Raw genomic sequence first — 21,814 nt, forward strand, 5'->3', positions numbered from 1 at the left:
TTCTTGTAATCATAAAGTTTAGACCTAAGTATAGAATAATATTTAATATAATGGATTTTATAGTTTGTATATATATATATGTATATATATATATTTCATGAATAGACATCATTTAGATTTTTTTTCCTTAAAAAACAAATCTATTGACAATAAATAGCCACTATAAGATAATTACATTTAAAACTATTATATGCTATAATAATTATTTATTTATTAATTTTCGTTATTTTCTAATAATTTGTTAGAAAATTAATCACTTTATCAATTATATATATATATACACAAATACATCATTTTTTTTTCCTTTGAACATATATAAAAATATAAGCATTATAATTTCTAAAGCATAATTTACATATTCACATAATTTTTTTAGAAAATACATGAAGTTAAATAGTAAAGGTCTTCATTTTTATTTAGTGATAAAAAATGTAAATCTCTAAATTTTTGTATTTTATTTTGAAATAAAAAATATAATTTTTATTGAAGAAATTTAAATGTTGTCCTATCAATAGAATAATTATCAACTAGTATCTAGTTTTATTATTATTTTACTTTTAATCAATTTGATAAAGCCAAAATCTAGTGAACAATAAAGATTAGCAAAATCTTCAGCTTTGAACGTGCTAAGCTCACATAGTAAGAAAAAATTGTAATTTTAACAAGATTGAATCTCTGATTATATTTATTAATTTTTTTATAACTACTAATATTTATATAAAATTTATTTATTTATTTATTTTTGTGATACCGTAACAGTTTTTTTTCTTTTTTAAAGATTTTAATTACTTCAACAACATTTATGTGATAAAAAACCATTATATTATAATGATAAAATTACTTTATTAGTACATAAAAATTCTTTTTAAATATATTTTTTAATCTTTAAAGAGAATAATTCAAATAATTCGTCAACAAGGGTGTAAAAATCAAAAACTCCTCTCTCAATTTTGCTATATATATATATATATATATATATATATATAAAAATATTTATAATTATTTTTTGATTTTAGGTTGTGTATTCAATAAGCTTTGAAAGCCTGAAATTTAATTGCTCAAGCCTTTGAAGGACGAATAATGGATGCTCTCAAAATATATGCATTACCCTTTTAGTCTGAGGAAGTTTGATAAATTATAAGAAATCAAAATATGCACTACAAATATTTAAGATGATTTATAATTTCTCTGATATTATTATCATTATTATTATTATTATTATTATCATTTTTGATGTAATATAAAATTAAAAAATTTCTTGAAAAATCTTAGTGTCAAAGATTGAATTCATTTACTTTCATATAAAAAAAAATTAAGCATGTGTTTATTTTAAAGAACTTCTACTTATAAAAGAAAACGAAAAAAAAATTATATAAAAAATTATCAATAAATAATTTTTTTGATTTTTTTACATCACATTAATACCATAAATAGTTTAAGATGGAAAAAGTACTCAATTTCTAAATTTTAATAATAAAAAGAAAGAACTGTTAATTTGGAAGATTGGTGCAGTAATGCTGATATACCTATTTACAAAAATAAATAGTAATGTAGTTCATTTAGGATACTTATTCTAATCAATAATAGCTATTGATTTAATAAATAATGTGTAAAGTAATTCTAAGAATGACTTCAATCTCTTTTTACAAAAATATATATAGTTTTTTTTTCAATAATATATATCTATATATATATATATATATATATATATATATATATTTTATTTTGTAATGAAGCTTAAATAAAATTTTTTTATTTTTTCAAATGGTAGCACCTGTTCAACTATTAAGCCAAGTAATTCACCTTTTTAGATTTGCAAGCTTAACATAAGGTAAAATTCTACTTTGTAAGATGAGTGAGAAGAACCAAAATATAAAGTAAAACAACCAAAATTTAAAGTGATTTTGAAACCCAATTTGCAATTGCAATTTTTTGAAATTTCAAACATATTACTACATAGCTAAATAGTATCAAATAAATCAATTTTTTAATTTTTTTATTAAAATATTTAAAAAACCTACATACATACCATGGAAATTTCATTTAGAACTTAAGTTTCTCTCTTCAGATGGAAGAATACAAAGATAAAAATCAATTGCTTAAACATAAACATAATGAGATGCCTAAATTCCTCCCTTGATGAGTAAGAAATTAAGTCAAATTGAACTTTAGATCCACATTTTAATCAAGATTTTTATTTTTATTTATATATTTTTTATGTTTTTTTTTAATATTTTTTAATATTTTTTAATATTTTTTAATATTTTTTTTCTTCTTTTTTTTCTTCATTACTACAAAAATATGGATGTAAACTCTAGAACTCTTCTACATTGAAAAAAATGATGTATAATGCCCATTCTTGTTTCATATTTTATTTACATTTAAAAAAAATGAAGTAGTAGATTTGAAATGCTTGCAATAGTGTACTTTATAAGATGCATGAGAATAAGAAGGAGAGAAGGATCATATTTAGGATGTGAGCAAATTAGGCATTGGCAATATGACTCTTACACAATGCAAAATAAATTTGGCCATTCTTGGCCTTTTTGTGGAGGAGGGACTATTATGGTAAGGGAGGTAAGAAAGAAAGACGGAGGGGAGAAGGGACTTGGAAGAAGAAGGCTATTATGAGAGAGGGGCAAAAGAGATGGTGAACTTCGAGGGAGGGAGGGGGGGGTCTTGGGAGGGGAATTAGATGGGGGTCATGATGCCTTCGAAATGGAAATTATCATGAGAGAATAATTGATTACAGTCCTTATTGTCATCATGGATTAAGGAAGAATCATCTAGAAGATCACAGCCCCTTGCTCCTCTCCTCCATTCCCTTCTTCCATATTCTTCTCCCTCACTCCCTCCCTCCCAAGCTCAATAATTGCCACTATCATCTCTTCTATAGCTAGTAGCTATCTCAGATCTTCTTACTAATTGCCTTCATCTATCTATCATTAAGTCATTCATCCATACCTACATCCATCCATGATTACATCCATCCATCTCACTCATATTATACTAACACACATTAGCGATAAATGAAAAGGCAGAGTTTTTGTGACAGACAAAGGTTCATTTTCCAACAGAAAAATTGACAAAAGAGCTAATTCTAAAGAAACGTGGATTTGATTCCTAAGTAGTTACAGATGCCGTTATATGGGTATCATCATGAATGGATAAATTAAGCTCATACATAAAACTATACATCATACATGAAAATCTATCTATCAATATAAAGCACACAAATTATATTATTCTTAATACATAGTTCAATCACACAAGTAGTTTTAGGCACATATAAACTTAGTTTCATATTCACGTCCTAAGAAGAAAAAATATAATCATCTATAGATTTTTTCCAATGCACACACAACCTTTGTTACTTCATTGCAATATCATGACTAGCCACCCTTGTGATAAGTTGGATTACTGTAAGCTTCGGCCATTTTTTATTTGTGAACAAATTAATCCAATTACTTATCAATTACATCTACTAAAGTCTATAAAGATCCATCATGTATTTCATGTGCCTTTTTTTGAGCCATATAAGACAATGAATATCTTAAAAAGAAGATAAATACTATTTCATCATGTAGAAGTGAATAATAATCAAAAGTTTGAGATAGAAAGAATCTTAAAATCAAGGCAATTCCAAAATAAGTTGAAATATCTTGTTTATTGGCACGGATATGATATTAGTGAACATACATAGGAGCTTGCTGAGAATCTTACAAATGCAGTAAAGATGGTTGATACTTTTCATTAAAAACATTCAATAAAATCAAGATGAAGAATAACAAATCTTTGTTACAAAAGAAATACAATACAAGAAAGATTACATTTCATCTTTTATTTTTGTTTGTAATTTATATATATTTGTGGCACTAAGAAGATGGAAAATCAATAACCAACAAATTCAACTCAAGAGTTATTGTTTGTTGACTTACAAAAGAAGACATTACAATTGTCATAACTTTCAAGACAATGTAATTGAAATGAGTACCCTCAAGATCGACAAGTTCTTCCTTGAATAGATGGCGAGGCATAATGCATTTGGTATCACAACTTTAGAAGAGATTCTTGATGTTTGAAGATTTTATTGGAGGTAGGAACGACTTCTCTTGGTCTTATAAATGTTTTGTTTGAAAGAAGTTACAAAAGCTTCAACAACAACCAAATAAGAAGGTGGTCTTTCCGCCCTAAAATAGAACATTATTGATGGCTAACAGGACCTATCAACTACCTTCAAAGGAAACAAAGATGAGAGTATGCAGCAAATACAATTTGTCGCATCTTGAACTTCTTTAATATATGATAACTTTATACATATTTATAGTTGATTGATAAGTTAAAAACTTAGATCTTCTAACTAATTTAATTCATGCTCATACAACTCACCACAACAATACAAGCTACTTCAAATAACTAATAAGAACTTCATACTTTAAAGAGAATTTTTTATTAGATTTTATTTTATGTTAGTTAATTAATTAATTAATTTTCTATCTTCTATTAATAAAAGTCATGTAAGGTTAAAATTCATCTAAGACAAATTCTTATGTGAATGAATTTTCATCCACAAATGATTACTTATCTACAAATGAGAATTCATCTTTTTCAACCTAACTTCATTGATAAATGATTTCTTATCCATAAATGAGAATCCACTACTAGGAGGAAGGTTCAAAGTTTTCTCAACACTAGAACTCTTTGTAACTACTCCTTGTAAGCAAGACCGGTGTACTAGAACTCGTAATTATCCTAGTTCTACAGTTGTAACAGCTAGATGCTGCAGGGTAAGCACTCGATTGGAGCACATCCAGGTTGTGGCATCTATTTATCAAGTCTGCCAACAAAGGAGTTCCAACACTAGGACAATTCTTCTGCATCCATGATAGAATTTTAAAATGTGACCTTGGAGAGCCTAACAATAAGAATCCATCTTGTCTTAGACCGTCCAGGTTGTAGATGGCTCCCACGCACTATTTTACGGAATAGTCACGGGCTATATAAAAGTCATGTGCATCCACCATCTTTGCTCCTAAGATCAATTACGTGAGAATAACACCGAGAGCCGCCACCACACTTGAGTAGAGTCCACAGCACACCAGTTATCAATCGGATCGCAGCTCTTCAATCTAGGACCGCAGAAAAGATATGCTCCGCATCAGTTGCTCCAATTGCGCACCCTGGCTCCTTAACGAAGTAGAAGTAACACCAAGCAAGACTGCAATGGCTGGGAACAAGGGAAGAACTTGACTAGATCACGTTGAAGATGAACCGCAACAGTATAGGAGGCAGGTCTGATAGGGTGTTCTGCCACGCCTTGGATTCACCTTGTCATTGACGATAACAAGGCAACACCGGTTCTCCCAATGCAAGAACAAGGATACAAAAATGCACTCTAGTCACACTACAACCTAGTGCATTGATCTTCTATCGCAATGAAGAAGAATGTGAACACCGCCATTCCTTAAATCAGCGGCACAAGAGATGGAAGAATAGAGAAAAAAAAATAACAAAGGGGAAAAAAGAACAACCACCAGATATACTTTGAATCTCCGCTTGACACTGCAACCCCGGCAGAACTCCAACTGTACTTCAACAGTGCCTAGTAATGACCGTCGACACTGTTGACAGCTCCAAGTGCAACTGCAATAGCCCCTTGACACTACAACAAGAGAAAACTCAGCCCACTGAATTGCTCACATTACATATGAAGAGATGGGAATTCCCAGCCGCAACACTGATTGATACGGAGCTCTTCCCCTATTCAAAAGAAAAAAAAAATAAAAAAAAATGAGAAGAAGACCAGGCAGGGGATTCCTTACGCCAACCGCTCCGACGGTAGCAGATTTCTCCCAATACCCGGATTGAGCATGCTAGAGAATCGTAGCTGGGAATTGGCCAATATCTGACTTCCATACCGTGCCTATACATTCCAGTAACTGCTGGCCCCATATTCTATCGTATACTTCTACTATATACTCTACCACATACTATACTATATGCTATATTATATACCGTATATTATATATTATATTGGCTCTATATTATGTAATATTATATATTTTGTATTCTATATATAGTATCATAGCTTTTTGTATTTGTATCCATATTCATATAAAATCCACCATCATATCTACTACATATCTAGGCTATATTTATATTATATACAAAACTTCTAATACTAGAATCTTGGATATTACAGATTCCTTCTAGATGCTCTTAAGATATTAAGAAGATGCCTATCTGATGTCTTTAAAATACTTTTTACTTGAAAATTTCTACTAGATTTTTCTTTACTAACTACAATTAATTTACTTACTTTATTTTGCTTTTGTTTAGTATTTTCTTTACTTCTCTACAACTAATACTTGACAATTGACATTCCTATTGAACTTTTTTGTCCTCAAAAAACTCATGAATTGATTTGGTGACTCATACCATGTGTCCCACATGTAGATAGCTTGCAATACAAGCTAACAATATGGCATGCATATAAGAAACTTGCCTTGTAAGTTAAGACACGTATCTTGTAAATTGGACATGTATTAGAGGTCTAATAGGACATTAACAAGTAGCTTCTAGTTGCATAGTATATATAGAGGCAAGAGTAAAACCTTTTTCATTCTTGTCAATATCTTTCTAGTCCTTAGTCTTATTTCAAGCCTTTTAGTATTCTTATCTTTGGCAATAGCCATTCTATTTGAATATATTACCATATTTGAGTGATTTTTTAGTCTTTTCGAGTGACATAAGAGTGTATTGAGATTTTCTTTCTTTGAGATTCATATCCTTGACACATTGTGTATTTGTAAAGTGTTTTATATTGATTTAAGGATATCATATAACTCTTTAGGTGTGTCATTAAGCCACTCCAATAGTTTTTGATGTTTGGTGTTGTGTTTTCAACTCTTACAACCTAAAGGCTAATATTTTGGCAACTACATTTGACATAATCATTTGATTTATAACAATGGACTTTGTGAATGTCAAATATAGCTATTCACTTAGAAAAAAGGCTTAATGAATCACCAATACTAAGTGGTATGGCTTCTAAAAAGGACAACACTACTAGAAAAGGCAATAAAAGAAAGCTACTTCATGATCTTTTAAAAACTTCAAAAAAAAATTTAGAAGAAGAAGAATCCACTAAGGATTTTTTATAATGGAATAAGAGATAATTTCTAGACATGAATTTCAAAAATGCAATGATAGATGTAAAAATAAAACATCTTTTGGTAAGATTATAATTTCAAAGTATTGTTGATCTAAATGAGACCTCTATGGTCATAATACCACATTCATTAGTGCAACTTGTCACAAAAAAGGCCACACGCCAATGATGGCATCAACAACACCTACAGCCATTGTATCAATCATGGTAGAAGCAACAACACTATCTAACAAGTTACATCAAATAGTATTTTATTATAAATATTTTAATTATTTTATATTAAGAAATTATTATCATTTCATAATTATATTTTGTAAAATAATAATTCTTTTACTTATATTTTATTTTTATTTATTAATTTATAATTGTAATCAAAATAATGGTAGTAAGATCAAAATAACATATACATTGCTAAAAATTTGTTTGAAATAAATAATAAAAAATATTTTTTAGAATGTTTACTTATTTTCATATGTATGTTTGTATGTATATATATATATATATATATATATATAAACATATAGATACAAACATGTAATTTTCATTTATTGCTAGTTGATACATTATTTTTCTGTAAATGAATATTACTCATCTAACACAGCATAATAATACTGTATACAAAGAACTAAAGTGAAAAAGTGTTATTAAAAAAATAAAATTTCAATGTCTTATGGTTTTCCATGTAATCCATACTTCATGAAAGAAATATAACAAAAGATTTTTCATTTATTAAGTTATTGAAAAATTTCTTATGAAAATTCAAAAATATATCACTAAATTTTTTATATACCAAATATTTTTATTGCCATTAAATAATGGCAGAAGAAAAATTTAGTACCTAAGTACAAAACTTGCAAAGAAAAGAAGATTATTCAAAATACTTGACTCGAAAATCTTCTCATAATTCACTTTCTAATAATTCCATAAACGACGGAGGTTTGTATGTTTGCCAATTGCTTTTTCAAATTTATTTTGCATACAAACTGTTAAACTTACGATCACCATCCCATTAAATGAGCTTTTACACGACAGACTTAATTCGAATTCAGTAACAGAAGACACAATTTTAATGAATTCATTAATCAAATGTGAATAATCGAAACATTTAAAATATAACATAAAAAAATCCTCACCAAAAAATGTGTAATCAAATGTCTCTTTTACCAAGTCCTTTGAAGAAGAATTCCATCTTCTGCATTGATTGTCGTTGACAATCCTCATGGCGTGCATCGTTCACACATACCTGTTCTTCACGTCACAGTTTCCTCGAACATGAAGGATGCACTCCTGCCTGGAGCCAGTTATCCAGATGAGTTAATGCAAAGTGGCAAGCTTGAAAATGGAAATGCTTTCAGGTATCGATCAGGCATGCAGTGACTTCAGTATCATGTTTCGTTCTCAGTCAGCTGGGTTAGCAAATGTGTGCACGATATTAGTGGATTGCTGAACAGTTAATGAACAGTTAACGGGGTGGAGGCGTAGCGTTATCGACACGCGCAAATATAAAGTCCCAACTTTTAACGTCGTTCTGAGCGCACCGTCTCCCCATATTGAAAGTGCTTCAAGAGATGAGATAATGCTCACCACCCACCGCATGCTCATCTTCTTATACGTAACCTAGCAACATAGGCACATTTAAACTGATATCAACCTCTAATTTAAACCCTTCAAAATTGACTGAGTGAAGTTTCCATGCAGGACTGCCTGTTCAGTTAGGCTAAGGGTCTGCAATAAGGAGCAGGCATCGGTACGTGAAATTCAAAACTCTATTTGACTGCTAACATCATCAAGTATACTGGTTGGAAACATCAAATACCACAAAATACAACAACTGTATATCTGACATCTCCAGGCGAGCAACGTAAAAACTTGAAGGCACTTCGTAACTTCGTGCTCCTGCCTCCAATCTTCTGCACAATCTAACCGTCGACAAAGCAACACTGCGCCATCTCATAGGACATACATCCGCACACTACTAGATTTATCATGTTGAAAGACGCACGATAACAAAGCTAAACACAACGGGAAACTCCAAGCTCTTCCAAACACAACTCTAAAAATTGCGTTGTCATATCTGGATTTCCATTGGGATCAAGATTCTCACTTTGCTCTTCATCTGGTAATGCTTGGGGAGCAGAATCTGCATCACCCATGCCCAAAACACCCGCAAAAATGACGAGAAAAAAAACCATCTTGGGCTAAAGTGCCGGAATTCCTAACCACCCCCCCCCCCCCCCCCCCCCCCCCCAAATCCAATCCTCGTGCCCCGGTGATGATTGTAATCGTGTCGTGGTCTGAACATTCATCTGAGCTAAAACGTAACTGTTCACCGCTACCACTTAGTTCTTCCACTACAATTTGCGGATCTGAATCCTTAAATAATTGATTCATCCTAGCCTGAGTTAGAACATACTCCCCCTTAGCAGGAATTTCTGTAAGCAATTCGGCTCTTATTCCACCGACTCCAACCTTTAATGTTCCGTTTGTCGTGTTCACAAATTTTGTCATGACGTTCGCCAAAGCTAGTTCACTCTGCAGACATTACATCATGTACGAATAGCATCAATGCAGGCGTGTCCTCACACATTGCCTGTAACACACAAAATGCAGAAATCTGCAGCAACTTACTCTTTGTATGCTGATCCATCGTTTCACGTATGAGTACCTCATTGACTCTCTGCAGTCAGTTGTATGCACCAAGAATACAAAGGGCTTGTGACCGAAGTATTTACAACAGCATCATCCAATTTGCTGTATGAGACCAATGATAACATTTTCATACAGTACAAGGGTCGAATGGCTTACGGGTTTGAAGAAGTCCACGGAATGAGTTGTTTCCCTGTTTTACGATTGTGAGCTTGAATTTGGTGTCCGCTGGGTTAGCACAATACTTCGCGGAAGCCAACATTAACTGTTGCTGAGATGGAAAGGATTGCAAGTAGCCGCACTACTGCTTTCACAGGTATCTTCCGAGGTGATCGATGCTCAATCTTGGGTTGTTTGAACTCATAGTTGAGGCAACCCCGTCTAAGTTCATCAACTTCCGATCTTCTGTGCTGCAAAATCGAACAACGGACAGACGTTTAGTCTCCAGAATTACAATTTCGGCGACAAGGTTCTATCGAGGAGAACCATACCGCGCCAAGAACACCTCACCTTGATACGTAATGAGATCAACTTTGATACAGAAACTAGCGCTATGTGACCAACCCTCAGGGACATTGAAAGAGATGGAGCTGGGATGTATACGCTTACCATACGTTCTTTTCGAAGCTTTTTCTGTCGCGTGGTTATCTGCTGAAGTCCTACAAAAGTACTGTAGACCCCGAGCAAGGAGAAGAGAGTTGTCAATATAGACAGCGTGACAGGAATCGGCCACCTATGGCACGCTAAGAGGTTGGATTGTGTAACAGCAGTAAAAATCACCCCTTGTACGACACTAAACAATCCGATTAGTTGATACACCTCGTTGTTGACTGACACTGCATCTTTTGTAGTACTGTCTAGCCGCTTGACAATGGCTTCGATCTCCTGTAACCAGAATTGTTCTGCAAGTAAACGAAGTTCAAAACGATCAGGTTCAGGATCTGTCGGTAAGGTGGGCCATGGTTTGCCGCGCGTTCTCAAGTACCACAGTTCCTCTATCTCTGTGTCTGCGAGTCGAGGACGACTTGATGCAGTTCTTGCAGGCGACGCAGGAGAAGATATGTGACTCGGATCAGAAGGGGGAAGCCCTGCGGTTCACTCAGAAGGAGGAGAGTCAACAGGTGGCTGGACAGAAGAAGTGGCCTGAGGCAGAGAGGAAGATGAAGGACCTACGAGAAGATTGGAGGCGGAGGCGATTGAACGCAACTCGAGGGCAGAAGCTCCCGGTGCCAAATTGGAAGTAGAAGCCCTTGTAGTCACATCGGTAGCAGCCTTGGAGTGGGGCGAGGGTGCGGCTGGTGAGGACGACTCTGGAAAATGAGCACCTACCAGACAACGTGGTTGTGGACGTGTTTTCGAGAGGAATCAAGTTTCTGAAAATCGAGGAATTGAAGAGACTAAAAGTCACGCAGCGTCAACGCTTTTAGCAACACGTCGTCTGTACAGACAAATTCAGATCAAGTGTAAGTAGTCAATACTTTCCGACCGCTTCGAGTCCTATCGGTGAGGGCAAGGTAACAACACATTTCTAACACGGAGGAGTCCAAGCTTGGGTAGTTTTGTTGTCCACCTTAGATATTTCTGGTTGTTGCACGTTTCTGATACTTGGTGTTATGTTTAGGTCAATTGTGAAGCTTCAAGCACCTATGCAGATACTGCAAAAGATAAAATACATTAAAAGAGGCACAAACTGACTGTGGCAAAATTTGATACTGCCCAAGGGTAGAATATACCCCTGACAAGATTAATTCTAGCCTTGGTTGCATGCACATTTTGGTAGAATTATTTCCAAACTCTTATTTAAGAGTGCATAACGTAGTAGGTATTTAGTTGGTACTGAATTAATAGAAAATTCAGATGGCTCTCTGCATCAAAACATTTTAATAAGGTATTGTTATTATTATTATTTTTTTGGCACAAATGAAAGAATTTTCATTGTAGGGGACTTGGTACAGGCAGGACTAAAAAATCCCGGCCAATCCATGACTTGATACTGAGGCCTAAAATTAATGTTACAACCCCTGCTTACTAGGGAGCTACTTTACCCTGACCTCTCGGCCTATCTGGATGCCAATGGATCCTCTCACCCAAGCATGTGCAGAGGATGTGGTTCTTACTCCAACAATTATTGAATGCCTTATACCAGCCCTTGGGGGTCTCTTTTGGTGTATTAGCGAGACATTTGTTCCAGGCTATTTTGGCATAGTCAAGGAGCCTAATCCAAATCCAATGGGTGGTTTTATCAATAGGCCAATCAGAGTGATTAAAAGTACAATTATTTTGCTCTAGCCACATCTAGAAAGAGATTCCACGAAGGAGGTTCCAAATTGTGTTGACTTTGCCAAACCATTGTTGTGCTAGGAAGTGGTATAATATGTAAAAATAATATAAAATGTTATAAGAATTTGGTATATAATAAAGAAAAAGAAATGAAGAAAAAAAAGAAAAAGACATAAGTTAAGATAGATTGGTATCAGCTTGAGATAGAGTGGTATGGTGCTAAAGTAAAGCAATATGGACTCAGGTGGAGTGACATAGGTTGGTATTGACTTTTAGACTGCTCTCTTCTTCTCCTTTACTCGGGCTCTCTCTCCTTAGGGATAGCTAAGTATTCTTTGAGGTTTTTCTTTAGAGATTTTCTCAAAGTGTATATTGAATTTGGATTTGAGATTTTGAGGAGTTGTTCCTCTCTTTATAAGCTTTCCAAAAAGCTCTCATTTTCTTTGAGAAGAGTTGATATAAAGTTGTGGTGTTTTTTTTTCATAAAGAGGAGTCATTTACCTTTTGTTAACATGATATGTGGCTTTGTTTACTCATAAAGTTTGTTATAGAGAATTTTACAAAGTGAAATTTGATGTGTATATGTAAGGGCTGAGTAATGTTCCAAAGAATCATCTCATGCTAAAATCTAATGAAGTATGGAGCTATGGCATTTATTTGAGTGAAGAAAGATGTATCAACTATCATATACTATCAAGAGCTATCATATACATATGAGATAGTAATGTTCATTTGAATAAAAAGTAGTATTTGATCATATCTAATTGCAACCAAAAACCATGTGTTTTTCTTTTTTGAAGTAAACTCTCTCACTTCAATATTTAGTACCTCTACTAAGAGAAGCTTTAGAGCTAGTAGATTAGCCAAGGCAAGATAGAAAATATAAAGCAAAGAGACTCAAACAAAGAAGGTAATCAAATCTTTGTAGAAGATTTTTTAAAGACTATGTAGATATTCTTAGACCAAGAAGTATCACGGACACAGAAATATAGACTTGAGGTCTAACAAGAAGTTCAAGAAGAACTGGCAAGAACTAGATTAATCAGATGAATATAAGAACAACACCAGAGAGGTGAACTAGAGGTCCAAGAGATGTGTTGTCGAGACTAAAGAACTCTTCAGCCTCGATTCCAATATATACTCCTATTTAGGAAGCTTCTCAACCAACTTCTACCAACTAGGAAGCTTCTAGAAGGTTCCACAGACTTCTTTCTAGAAGGTTCTAAAAACTTATCTCTAGAAGGTTCTAAGGATTATGTCCCTAATATCTTCTACCAACTAAGAAGCTTCTAGAAGGTTCCAGAGACTTGTTTCTAGAAGGTTCTAGAAACTTGTCTCTAGAAGGTTCTAAGGACTATGTCCCTAACATCACCCCCTCCTTTAGCTTCGAGGTCTCTGAGAAGTAATATTATTGTTAATCAGTAACAACACAAGAAAATGAAGATCTGTCGCATAACGTCTGCTATGAACTCCAACTGTTGTTCACGAGATAAGTGGTTCATCGACCCTTGAAGCCAACAGTAGTGGCCCACTCCTTCAACTTCTGACCAAGCATGAACTTCCATGTCTTCATTGTGAAATTGTCCTGCAAACATGCCTTCTGGCTGACCATCGTAAGCAGGCTCGGACTCAAATATAATGACCAGTGATTGGTTACTTGGTATCCTCTGTCATCATCGTGGTATAGGCGGTTCTTCATCTCGGGGTCGCCTTCGTGAGCTAGCTGGTTGAGATAATCTGACTGGCATAGTATCTATCTCTTGGCTATCCATATCAGAAAACTAAACTATGGCTACTGAAAAAATTCTACTTTATCTTGGAGAAAATAACTACATCAATTGCGAATTTTGGTGGTGCTCTCTCCCTTTCTTATATTCTTGGATGAGCAAGCTTTAGAAGGAAGCTATTATCGAACTGGCTTAGGTTTATGAGGATGTTGTTGATGAAACTCATGTACCTTTTTCAACACATTGGCGAGATTTTCAGCTGGCTCCCATGTTTGCTCATTAATGTCGTAGCCGCTGCAATGAACAAAAAACTCCAACTTGTCCTACCTTCCCCATGAATCCAATACCTTTTCAACCTCATATTCCTCGTGGTTCTCGATCTTAATACTAGGTGGTAGACATTGCACTCTTCTAGGAAAAGATGACTCTCGATAAGGCTCCAATAGAGAAACATGAAAGACTGGATGTACGTTCATAGAAGCCGGTAATTCCAGACGGTACGCCACTAGATTGATTTGCTTCTGAATGATAAATGGTCCCAATCTTTGATAGTTCAACTTATCACATGGTCGCTTGGTCTTGATATTCTGTCGAAGAAGCCATGCTTTATCTCCAATTTTGAAAGTAGTTGCTTGATTCTGAAATCTATCTTCAGATGCCTTGTAGGATTTTTGAGCGGATTGTAATTGAATCTTCAATGTATTTTGAAGCTCTCATAGTTGTTTCACAAATCCTTCAATTGCTCGATTATTATTTGTTGACGGACTAAGTAAATCAAGCTTCGGATGATATCCATAGTTGGAAAAGAATAGTGTATATTGAGTCAACGCATGGAGGGTGTTATTATATGCAAACTCGATTAGCGATAGATATGTGGTCCGATCGTCTTGTTGATAGTTGATGCTGCATCATAAGTATTGTTCCAAGAATTGGTTCACCCCTTCCGTTTGGCTGTCAGTTTGAGGATGAAAAGCCGAAGAAAGCTTGATATCCACCTTCAGTATCTCAAAGAGAGATCTCCAAAACTTTGATACGAATAGGGTTCCTCGATCTGATACAATATCATCTGGTAGTCCATGATATCAATACACATTATCGAGAAAGAGCCTTGTTGTGACTTCACTGAATGATGTCTTCTTGCAAGGGACAAAGTGTACCATCTTTGTAAGCCGATCTACCACGACAAAGATGCTGTCAAATGAGTTCGATGATGGCAGGTCCATGATGAAGTCCATGGAAATTGAAGACCATGGTTGACGTGGAATCGGCAATGGCTGTAGGAGTCCATAAAGGAGATACCGAGGATTCTTGGATCTTGAACAGATGTCGCAGGAGAGGACAAAATCTTTCACATCCTTCCACATTTGGGGCCACCAAAAATCTCGAGAAATAAGCTCCAAGGTCTTATTGAATCCAAAATGTCCTGCAGCTAGAAAATCGTGGCGAGATTGAAGAACTCGGAGTCATGCTAGTCCTTTTGGGATATATAACCGCTCCTCAAAGTATAAAAGATCTCCCTCCACTTTGAACTTGTCGTCATTGGCACGCTGCTTCATATCAATGGCTACTGAATCTTCAATGGTCACGGCATGTACCTGATTCAAGAAGTGAGCATCAATTGGTACAATAGTAGCGCAAAGCTAAAATTGCTCTAGCTTCAACAATGTCATACATTGTTGATCAAACGCTGCTTTTCCAGCCTTTGGTATAAGATACGATCTCCTTGATAAGGCATCTGATAGTCCTTGCTGCTTTCCAAGTCGATAAGTGATAACAAAATTGAATCTAGATAGCAACATATTCCACCGAGCTTGACGTTGATTTAGAACTCGAGCCGACACAAAATACTCCAAATTCTTGTGATCTGTGTATACGGTCACTAAGTCTGTAACTCATTCAGGGAAGTGATGCCATTCTTGGAAAGAATCCACTACAGTAAGAAGTTCTTTATTGTGGATCTCATAATTGATTTCAGCAGCAGAGAACTTTCGAGAATAGAATGCAATCAGATGGAGCTTCTTGTCTTCTCCTATTTGTGAAAGTACAGCTCCCAAAGAAAAATCCGAAGCATCAGTTTCTAAATAAAAGGCCTTTGTAAAGTCTGGATGTATCAAGATTGGACCCATAGTAAATGCAGTCTTCAGGTCTTGAAACGCCTTCTCCACTAGAGGTCTCCATTCCAGCTTATCCTTGCATGTCAATTGAGTGAGAGGAGCAGCAACTTGAGAGTTATTCTTGATGAAGATTTGATAGAAGTTGGCAAAACCAAGAAAGCATTGTACGTCTCTAATCGTCTTCAGAACCTCCCAAGACACGATTGCTTCCACCTTCTTGGGGTCCATCTTCAAGCCTTTTGTAGTCGCAAAGAACCCCAGAAACTCCATCTCTATTTGGTAAAATAAATACTTCTCCAACTTGGCATATAGTCCTTGCTTGCGTAGTTTCCCTAAGACCAAACGAACGTGCTTTTCATGCTCTTCCTCGTTTTTGGAGAATATCAAAATATCATCCAAATAGATGACAACAAAATCGTCAAGGTGCTCTCGGAAAATGTCATTCATCATATGTTGAAAGACCGCTAGAGCATTGGTAAGACCAAAGGGCATGACATTATACTCAAAATGACCATACCTTGTACGGAACGCTGTCTTCCACTCATCTCCTTCCTTGATTCGTACGAGGTTGTAAGCTCCCCTTAGATCAATTTTTGTAAAGATCCTTGCATGTCCAAGTTATTCTAAGAGACCAGAAATCAAGGGTAACGGATAACGATTCTTCTTTGTTACCTTGTTGAGGCCTCGATAGTCCACGCACATCCCCAATGAGCCATCTTTCTTCTTCACAAATAAGATGGGTGCTCCAGCTGACGATTTTGAATGACGGATGAAGTTCTTGGCTAGATTCTCGTCGACGTACTTCCACAATTCCACCAACTCCATTTGCGATAGATTGTAGATTGGTCCAAAAGGTGGTTGTGCTCCTTCCTGTAAGACTATGGCGCAATCATATGGTCGGTGTTCCGGTAGCATGTCGGCATTCTTCTTTTGAAACACGTCTTTAAAATCCTTATATTGCTCAGGTATACTTGTTGTCGAGATCTTCTCCCCTATAGTTGGAGCCGCATAAATGACAAATGGTGTGCCTTCCTTGGATGATCTTATAAACGCTCTTGCTCCAATGAATAAGAATTTCTCTATTCGGAGTTTTCTACTAAGCTTGCTCTTAGGTGGTTTTGTGGGAAAGGTCATCTTTCGCAACCTCCAATCTATGGATGGGTTATGCTTTTTCAACCAGGAAAGACCAAATATAACAGGATTTGATGGGGTTCTAATAATATTGAAAATAATATGACTACTATGGCCCTTAAACGTCACTTCTATAGGTTTTGATTCTTGGATGATACTACCAAACAATAAAGGTCGCCCATCTATGACCTCAACATGAACAGGTTTGGATTTTTGTACTAAAGGGATCTTATGACTCTTCGCAAATTCTTTGTCTAAGAAACAAGCAGATACTCCTGAATCTAATAATACTAATGTTCTCAATTTTTGAGGGCCAATAAGTAAAGGGATTGTAAAGCAAAGGGCAGGTTGAGCGGAAAGAAAGGAACCTGGTTATTGTTGCAATATTTCATCGTCCAGTCGCACAGTTCCTATTGTGGCTGGGCATCTTCATTTTCCTAAACAAACGTGCCCCTAGTCCTGATAATATGTGGATTTTGCTTCTTGGGGCAGTTTCCAACTTTGTGGCCTTCTTCACCGCAATACAAGCATAGACCTTCCTCCATACGCTACTTTTTTTCTTCTAGGGTAAGAGATTTGACACGTACCGCATCAATTTTCATGTCTTCTACCTCTGAATGTGAATTCACACTGCTTGCCAATATAGTTGGGACATGGCAAACCATATGTTGTCTTGAACGTTGATCTTGGCAGTGTTGGAATAGGCGATTATTGTACTTCACAGCTTGGCTAATAGCTTTGTTGAGCGTTTGTGGATCAGGAAGAGTTAACAGCAAATCCTTCACATCATCCCTTAAACTCCAATAGAATTGATTCATCAACGCTTCTTCATCCCAATTAATGTCGCATACTAATTGCCTGAAGTCCGATGTATAGACTGATGTAGAGCATATTCTTTGTCGTAGTGACCGGATCTTTGTTGTAGCCCATCGAACCTTGTCGTGTTCACCAAATGCTTCGGCAAATGCCTCCAAAAAGGTTTCAAAGTTGTTTAGTATAGACGATCGTTTCTCAAACAAAAGAACAAACCATGATAGAGCTTGCCTTGTAAGTAAGGTTCCAACAAGCCCAACACGTGACTCCTCCGTTGGATAGCGTTTGGACTGTAAAACTGTTATCAACCTGATTTGATTGACGAATCCTTGCAACTTGAAATGCGTACCATTGAACTTTTCTAGAAGGCTAACTCGGGGCTCCTTATGTTGTAGAACCACCGGTGCTTGTCGAACCTAAGGCAAAGTTGCTTCTTCAAGTGTAGAAGTTTGAGGCTGGTGGAATCTAGATTGTGCCATCTCAGATGCTCCATCATTATGAAGCCTTGCCACGACTCCTTCAATCTCTGCAATTCTTTGTGATAACATAGCGAGGACATTTATGATAGCATCCAACTTGGACTCCAAACTTTTTGTCATACTAATATCTTGGCCTCCAGCCATTCTAAGAGAAAGACAGAAATGACTCTACAAGAAGACAATATTGGTTTAAAGGAGGGTACTCCGCAACCTCTAAAATGCCTTAAGAGCTTCAAGAAAAGGGATAATCTACTCTCTCCAAGAAGAATAGACTCCAATATTATAACAAAAGAAGTATCAGTTTAGACTAAGGTAATCCGCAACCTCTAAAATGCTAGTACACTTCCAAGCAGAGGGGTAATCCGCACTCTAACGAGGAAAAAACTAGCTCTGATATCTGAGGTGACTGAAGTCTCGACAAACTGTCATGGACACAGAAATACAGACTCGAGGTCTAACAAGAAGTTCAAGAAGAAATGGCAAGAACTAGATTATTCAGATGAATACAAGAACAACACCAGAGAAGTGAATTAGAGCTCCAAGAGATGTGTTGTCGAGACTGAAGAACTCTTCAGCCTTGATTCCAATATATATTCCTATTTAGGAAGCTTCTCAAGCAACTTCTACCAACTAGGAAGCTTTTAGAAGGTTCTAGAGACTTGCTTCTAGAAGGTTCTAAAAACTTGTCTCTAGAAGGTTCTAAGGACTATGTCTCTAACAATAAGTTGCTATTGCAAATGGGCAAAGAGCCACTAAAGAATTAAAGGATGTTATTGGTAAACTAGAGTAGTATGATGGAAAGAATATCACTAGATTTTTGAGGATATATTTTTGTAAAATGGAAATCTATGAAGTTCTAAAAGATAGGATGATTGAGACCTTTGATCTAATAATTATTCTAAAAATAAGAAAAAAATGATGAGACAATTACATGGAACATCTATGTGAATATACAAACTAGATTTGAGGAGAGATTGAGAGATGAATACTTTGATAAGGATATCAAAAGAATATCTAAGAGAGATTTTGTTCATTAGATAGAACAAGAATAAAGTAAACATATGGGACCAAACAAGCTACTAAAGGAGTTTGAGAAGAAATTTGGATAACTTCTATTATCTAAGAAGCGCCTTTTAGAGATGAAGAAATTAGAATTATTTTTGTAAGTTGTAGATGAGGTACTAGAAGATAGATTACTTTTTTTTCTTCAAGATGGGATGACAAAAGATGGTTTTACTACCAATTGGAGAAGGTTGGAAGAAGTGGTGAGTCTCATTGCCAAGCAACACCATATAAAGGCTAGAAGTTTAGGGACGAGAATAGAAACATCACTGATAGCTATGAAGGCTCTTACAACTTTGTCCACTTTTAATCCATCAAGTTATTCAAAGGATAAGACTATAGACAAAGAAATCCTTGAGGAGTTAATGAAGGATATGAAAGAATTGAAGGTAGAAATGAATGCTTTGAAGAAAAATACAAGATCAAGTACTTCATGATTAGCTAAAAGATTAAAATAATTTGTGGTGAGGTATATTTGGTATAATGATCCAAATGACAAATATGGTAATTGTAGATCATATAAAGATGCCACAAATAGTAGCATTATTATCTTCAAAGAAGACATAATCAAAGATGTTGCAATAGATGAACTTCTAGAGACTAACTTTGGAAGATGTGATATGAAAAAATTGATAGAAGATAGATTAGAAAGATGCAGCTCTTTATGTGGTAAGGAGGTAGAGACTTTTACTATTGAAGTTAAGCACATCAAGATTAAAATCTCTATACATATATGTAGGGAAGTGATGGTGAAAGGAGCACAAGTTATTAAAAGATAAATTAAATAGAATAATCCAGTTAATGCAACCTCCATCAAGGCTTATTTGATAAATAAACATAGTGAGAAGGAATCCTATGATGCATCAGTAGAGGTCAAGAGAAGTAGTACTGATGAAGAAGAAGAGATAAAAGTGTCAATTAAGAAGAAAAAGGTCCAAAGTGGTAGAAAAGCTGTTCAAAGAAATAAACCTATAAGCAATATAAGACAAAAAGTATGGCCTTTTGTTTCACATTCAAGAGATAATGTTCTACTTCTAAAAGAGAAATGAGAAGAAAAGATGAGCAATAGTAAAAAGAAGGAAAAAGAAGATAATACCAAAGAAAAGAACATGGCACCAGCCTATAAATTCTAATCTGATATTGAATCCTTAATTAACATGAAGGATATTTTGGAAGAGAAGATTTTAGATGCCAAAATTAAGTTAACTTTGAGAAAAGTTTTTGATATTATCAAGAAAGATTTTGATGAATTTATTATCGATATAATCAAGAAGAAGAGACAAATAATAATTGAAACAATGATAGCAAGGACATTAGATACTTTAATGACTAAGAAAAAAGAGGTGAAGATTAAAAAAGTGTTTGCCTTAATATATAATAATGTGGACAGTGGTGACCAAAACAAAAAGCATAGAGTCATTTTTGATAAGACTTAGAATACAAAGATTGAAATTATGGATGAAATTTTGTATAATAAAATAGAAGATAAAGTGTTGAAAATATTTTCATGTGATGGAGTGGCAAATATCAAGGTGGAAGCAAATACTAGCAAGAATCAAGAAGAAGAAATTGCAATAGAAGCCAAGGTATCCTAATGTGGAACTGATAAGCTATGAAGGAGTAATGGTGAAGTTTTGACAACTTACACTCATCTATTCTAGGTAAGAACTACTACAAAGACACGTATAAAGATTGGAGGCCTTAAAGAGCCAATCTTAGTATTTGTGGATCATGGCTTTGAGATCAATATCTTATCTAGAAAGATTTTTGAGAAAGAAAAATGGCTAATTGATACCAACTATAGATGGATGTTGAGAGTTACCAATAATAAAAGATGTAACTTTTATAGAGCATGTTCAATAGTGGGCATTAAAATTCATGATGTGGATGTGGAGCAAAACTTCTTTGTATAAAATCAAAGAAGTTATTTAATCATTTAGGAGCAACTATAAAATTGGATAAATTCCTTGATTTTATACAAAAAATTACTATAATAAGGATAGAGACTAAGGTGTTGAATGATGGCTTATACTATACCAAGGTGCATAGCCATAATGATAAGATGTTAGTGTAATTTCTTACAATAAGACTAGATCATGAAAGGCATAGAAATCAACTTAGAGAAACTTCTATAGACAATGAACATGATAATTTTCTGGACTTTTAGATTACACTTAGGGAGTATGAGGTGCCATAAGTGCAAAGAAATCATCTACTATTACATGCTCCAATATATGAAGGAATAGGTATAGGATTTAGAGTTTAACAAAAGATGGATTTGTGAATTTTTAAAAGGTCAAAGATTTAAATTCTATATGTAAAAGATCAATTAAGAAGATTGAAAGAAAATTAAAAAGAGTTGGTGTGATTTTGAGTGATGAATTTATTTAT

At 34.8% G+C, this 21,814-nt stretch overlaps 1 protein-coding gene across 1 annotated transcript; it reads right to left on the bottom strand.

The window, feature by feature from the left end:
- Positions 1-9,440: 9,440 nt before the first annotated feature.
- On the bottom strand, positions 9,441-11,343 carry LOC141045320 (uncharacterized). Its single transcript, XM_073533524.2, has 5 exons — positions 11,304-11,343; positions 10,987-11,142; positions 10,427-10,905; positions 9,977-10,227; positions 9,441-9,703 (listed from the first exon to the last, which is right to left on the bottom strand). Exons 1-4 carry the CDS (start codon positions 11,341-11,343, stop codon positions 10,051-10,053), a joined length of 852 nt encoding a protein of 283 aa, XP_073389625.1. The 3' UTR covers positions 9,441-9,703; positions 9,977-10,050.
- Positions 11,344-21,814: the final 10,471 nt, after the last annotated feature.

This window comes from Physcomitrium patens, chromosome 4, assembly GCF_059467195.1.
Source record: "Physcomitrium patens ecotype Gransden chromosome 4, ASM5946719v1, whole genome shotgun sequence".
NCBI classification, from domain to species: domain Eukaryota; kingdom Viridiplantae; phylum Streptophyta; class Bryopsida; order Funariales; family Funariaceae; genus Physcomitrium; species Physcomitrium patens.

What these genes read in the sequence shown, in the direction of transcription:
- LOC141045320 (XM_073533524.2), bottom strand. Translation starts at nt 11,343, where the DNA reads ATGTGTTGTTACCTTGCCCTCACCGATAGGACTCGAAGCG. An exon ending in CACCGATAGGACTCGAAGCG is followed by an intron (nt 11,143 to 11,303) that starts GTCGGAAAGTAT and finishes GTTGTCTGGTAG; the next exon opens with GTGCTCATTTTCCAGAGTCG. An exon ending in CGCCTCCAATCTTCTCGTAG is followed by an intron (nt 10,906 to 10,986) that starts GTCCTTCATCTT and finishes AGTGAACCGCAG; the next exon opens with GGCTTCCCCCTTCTGATCCG.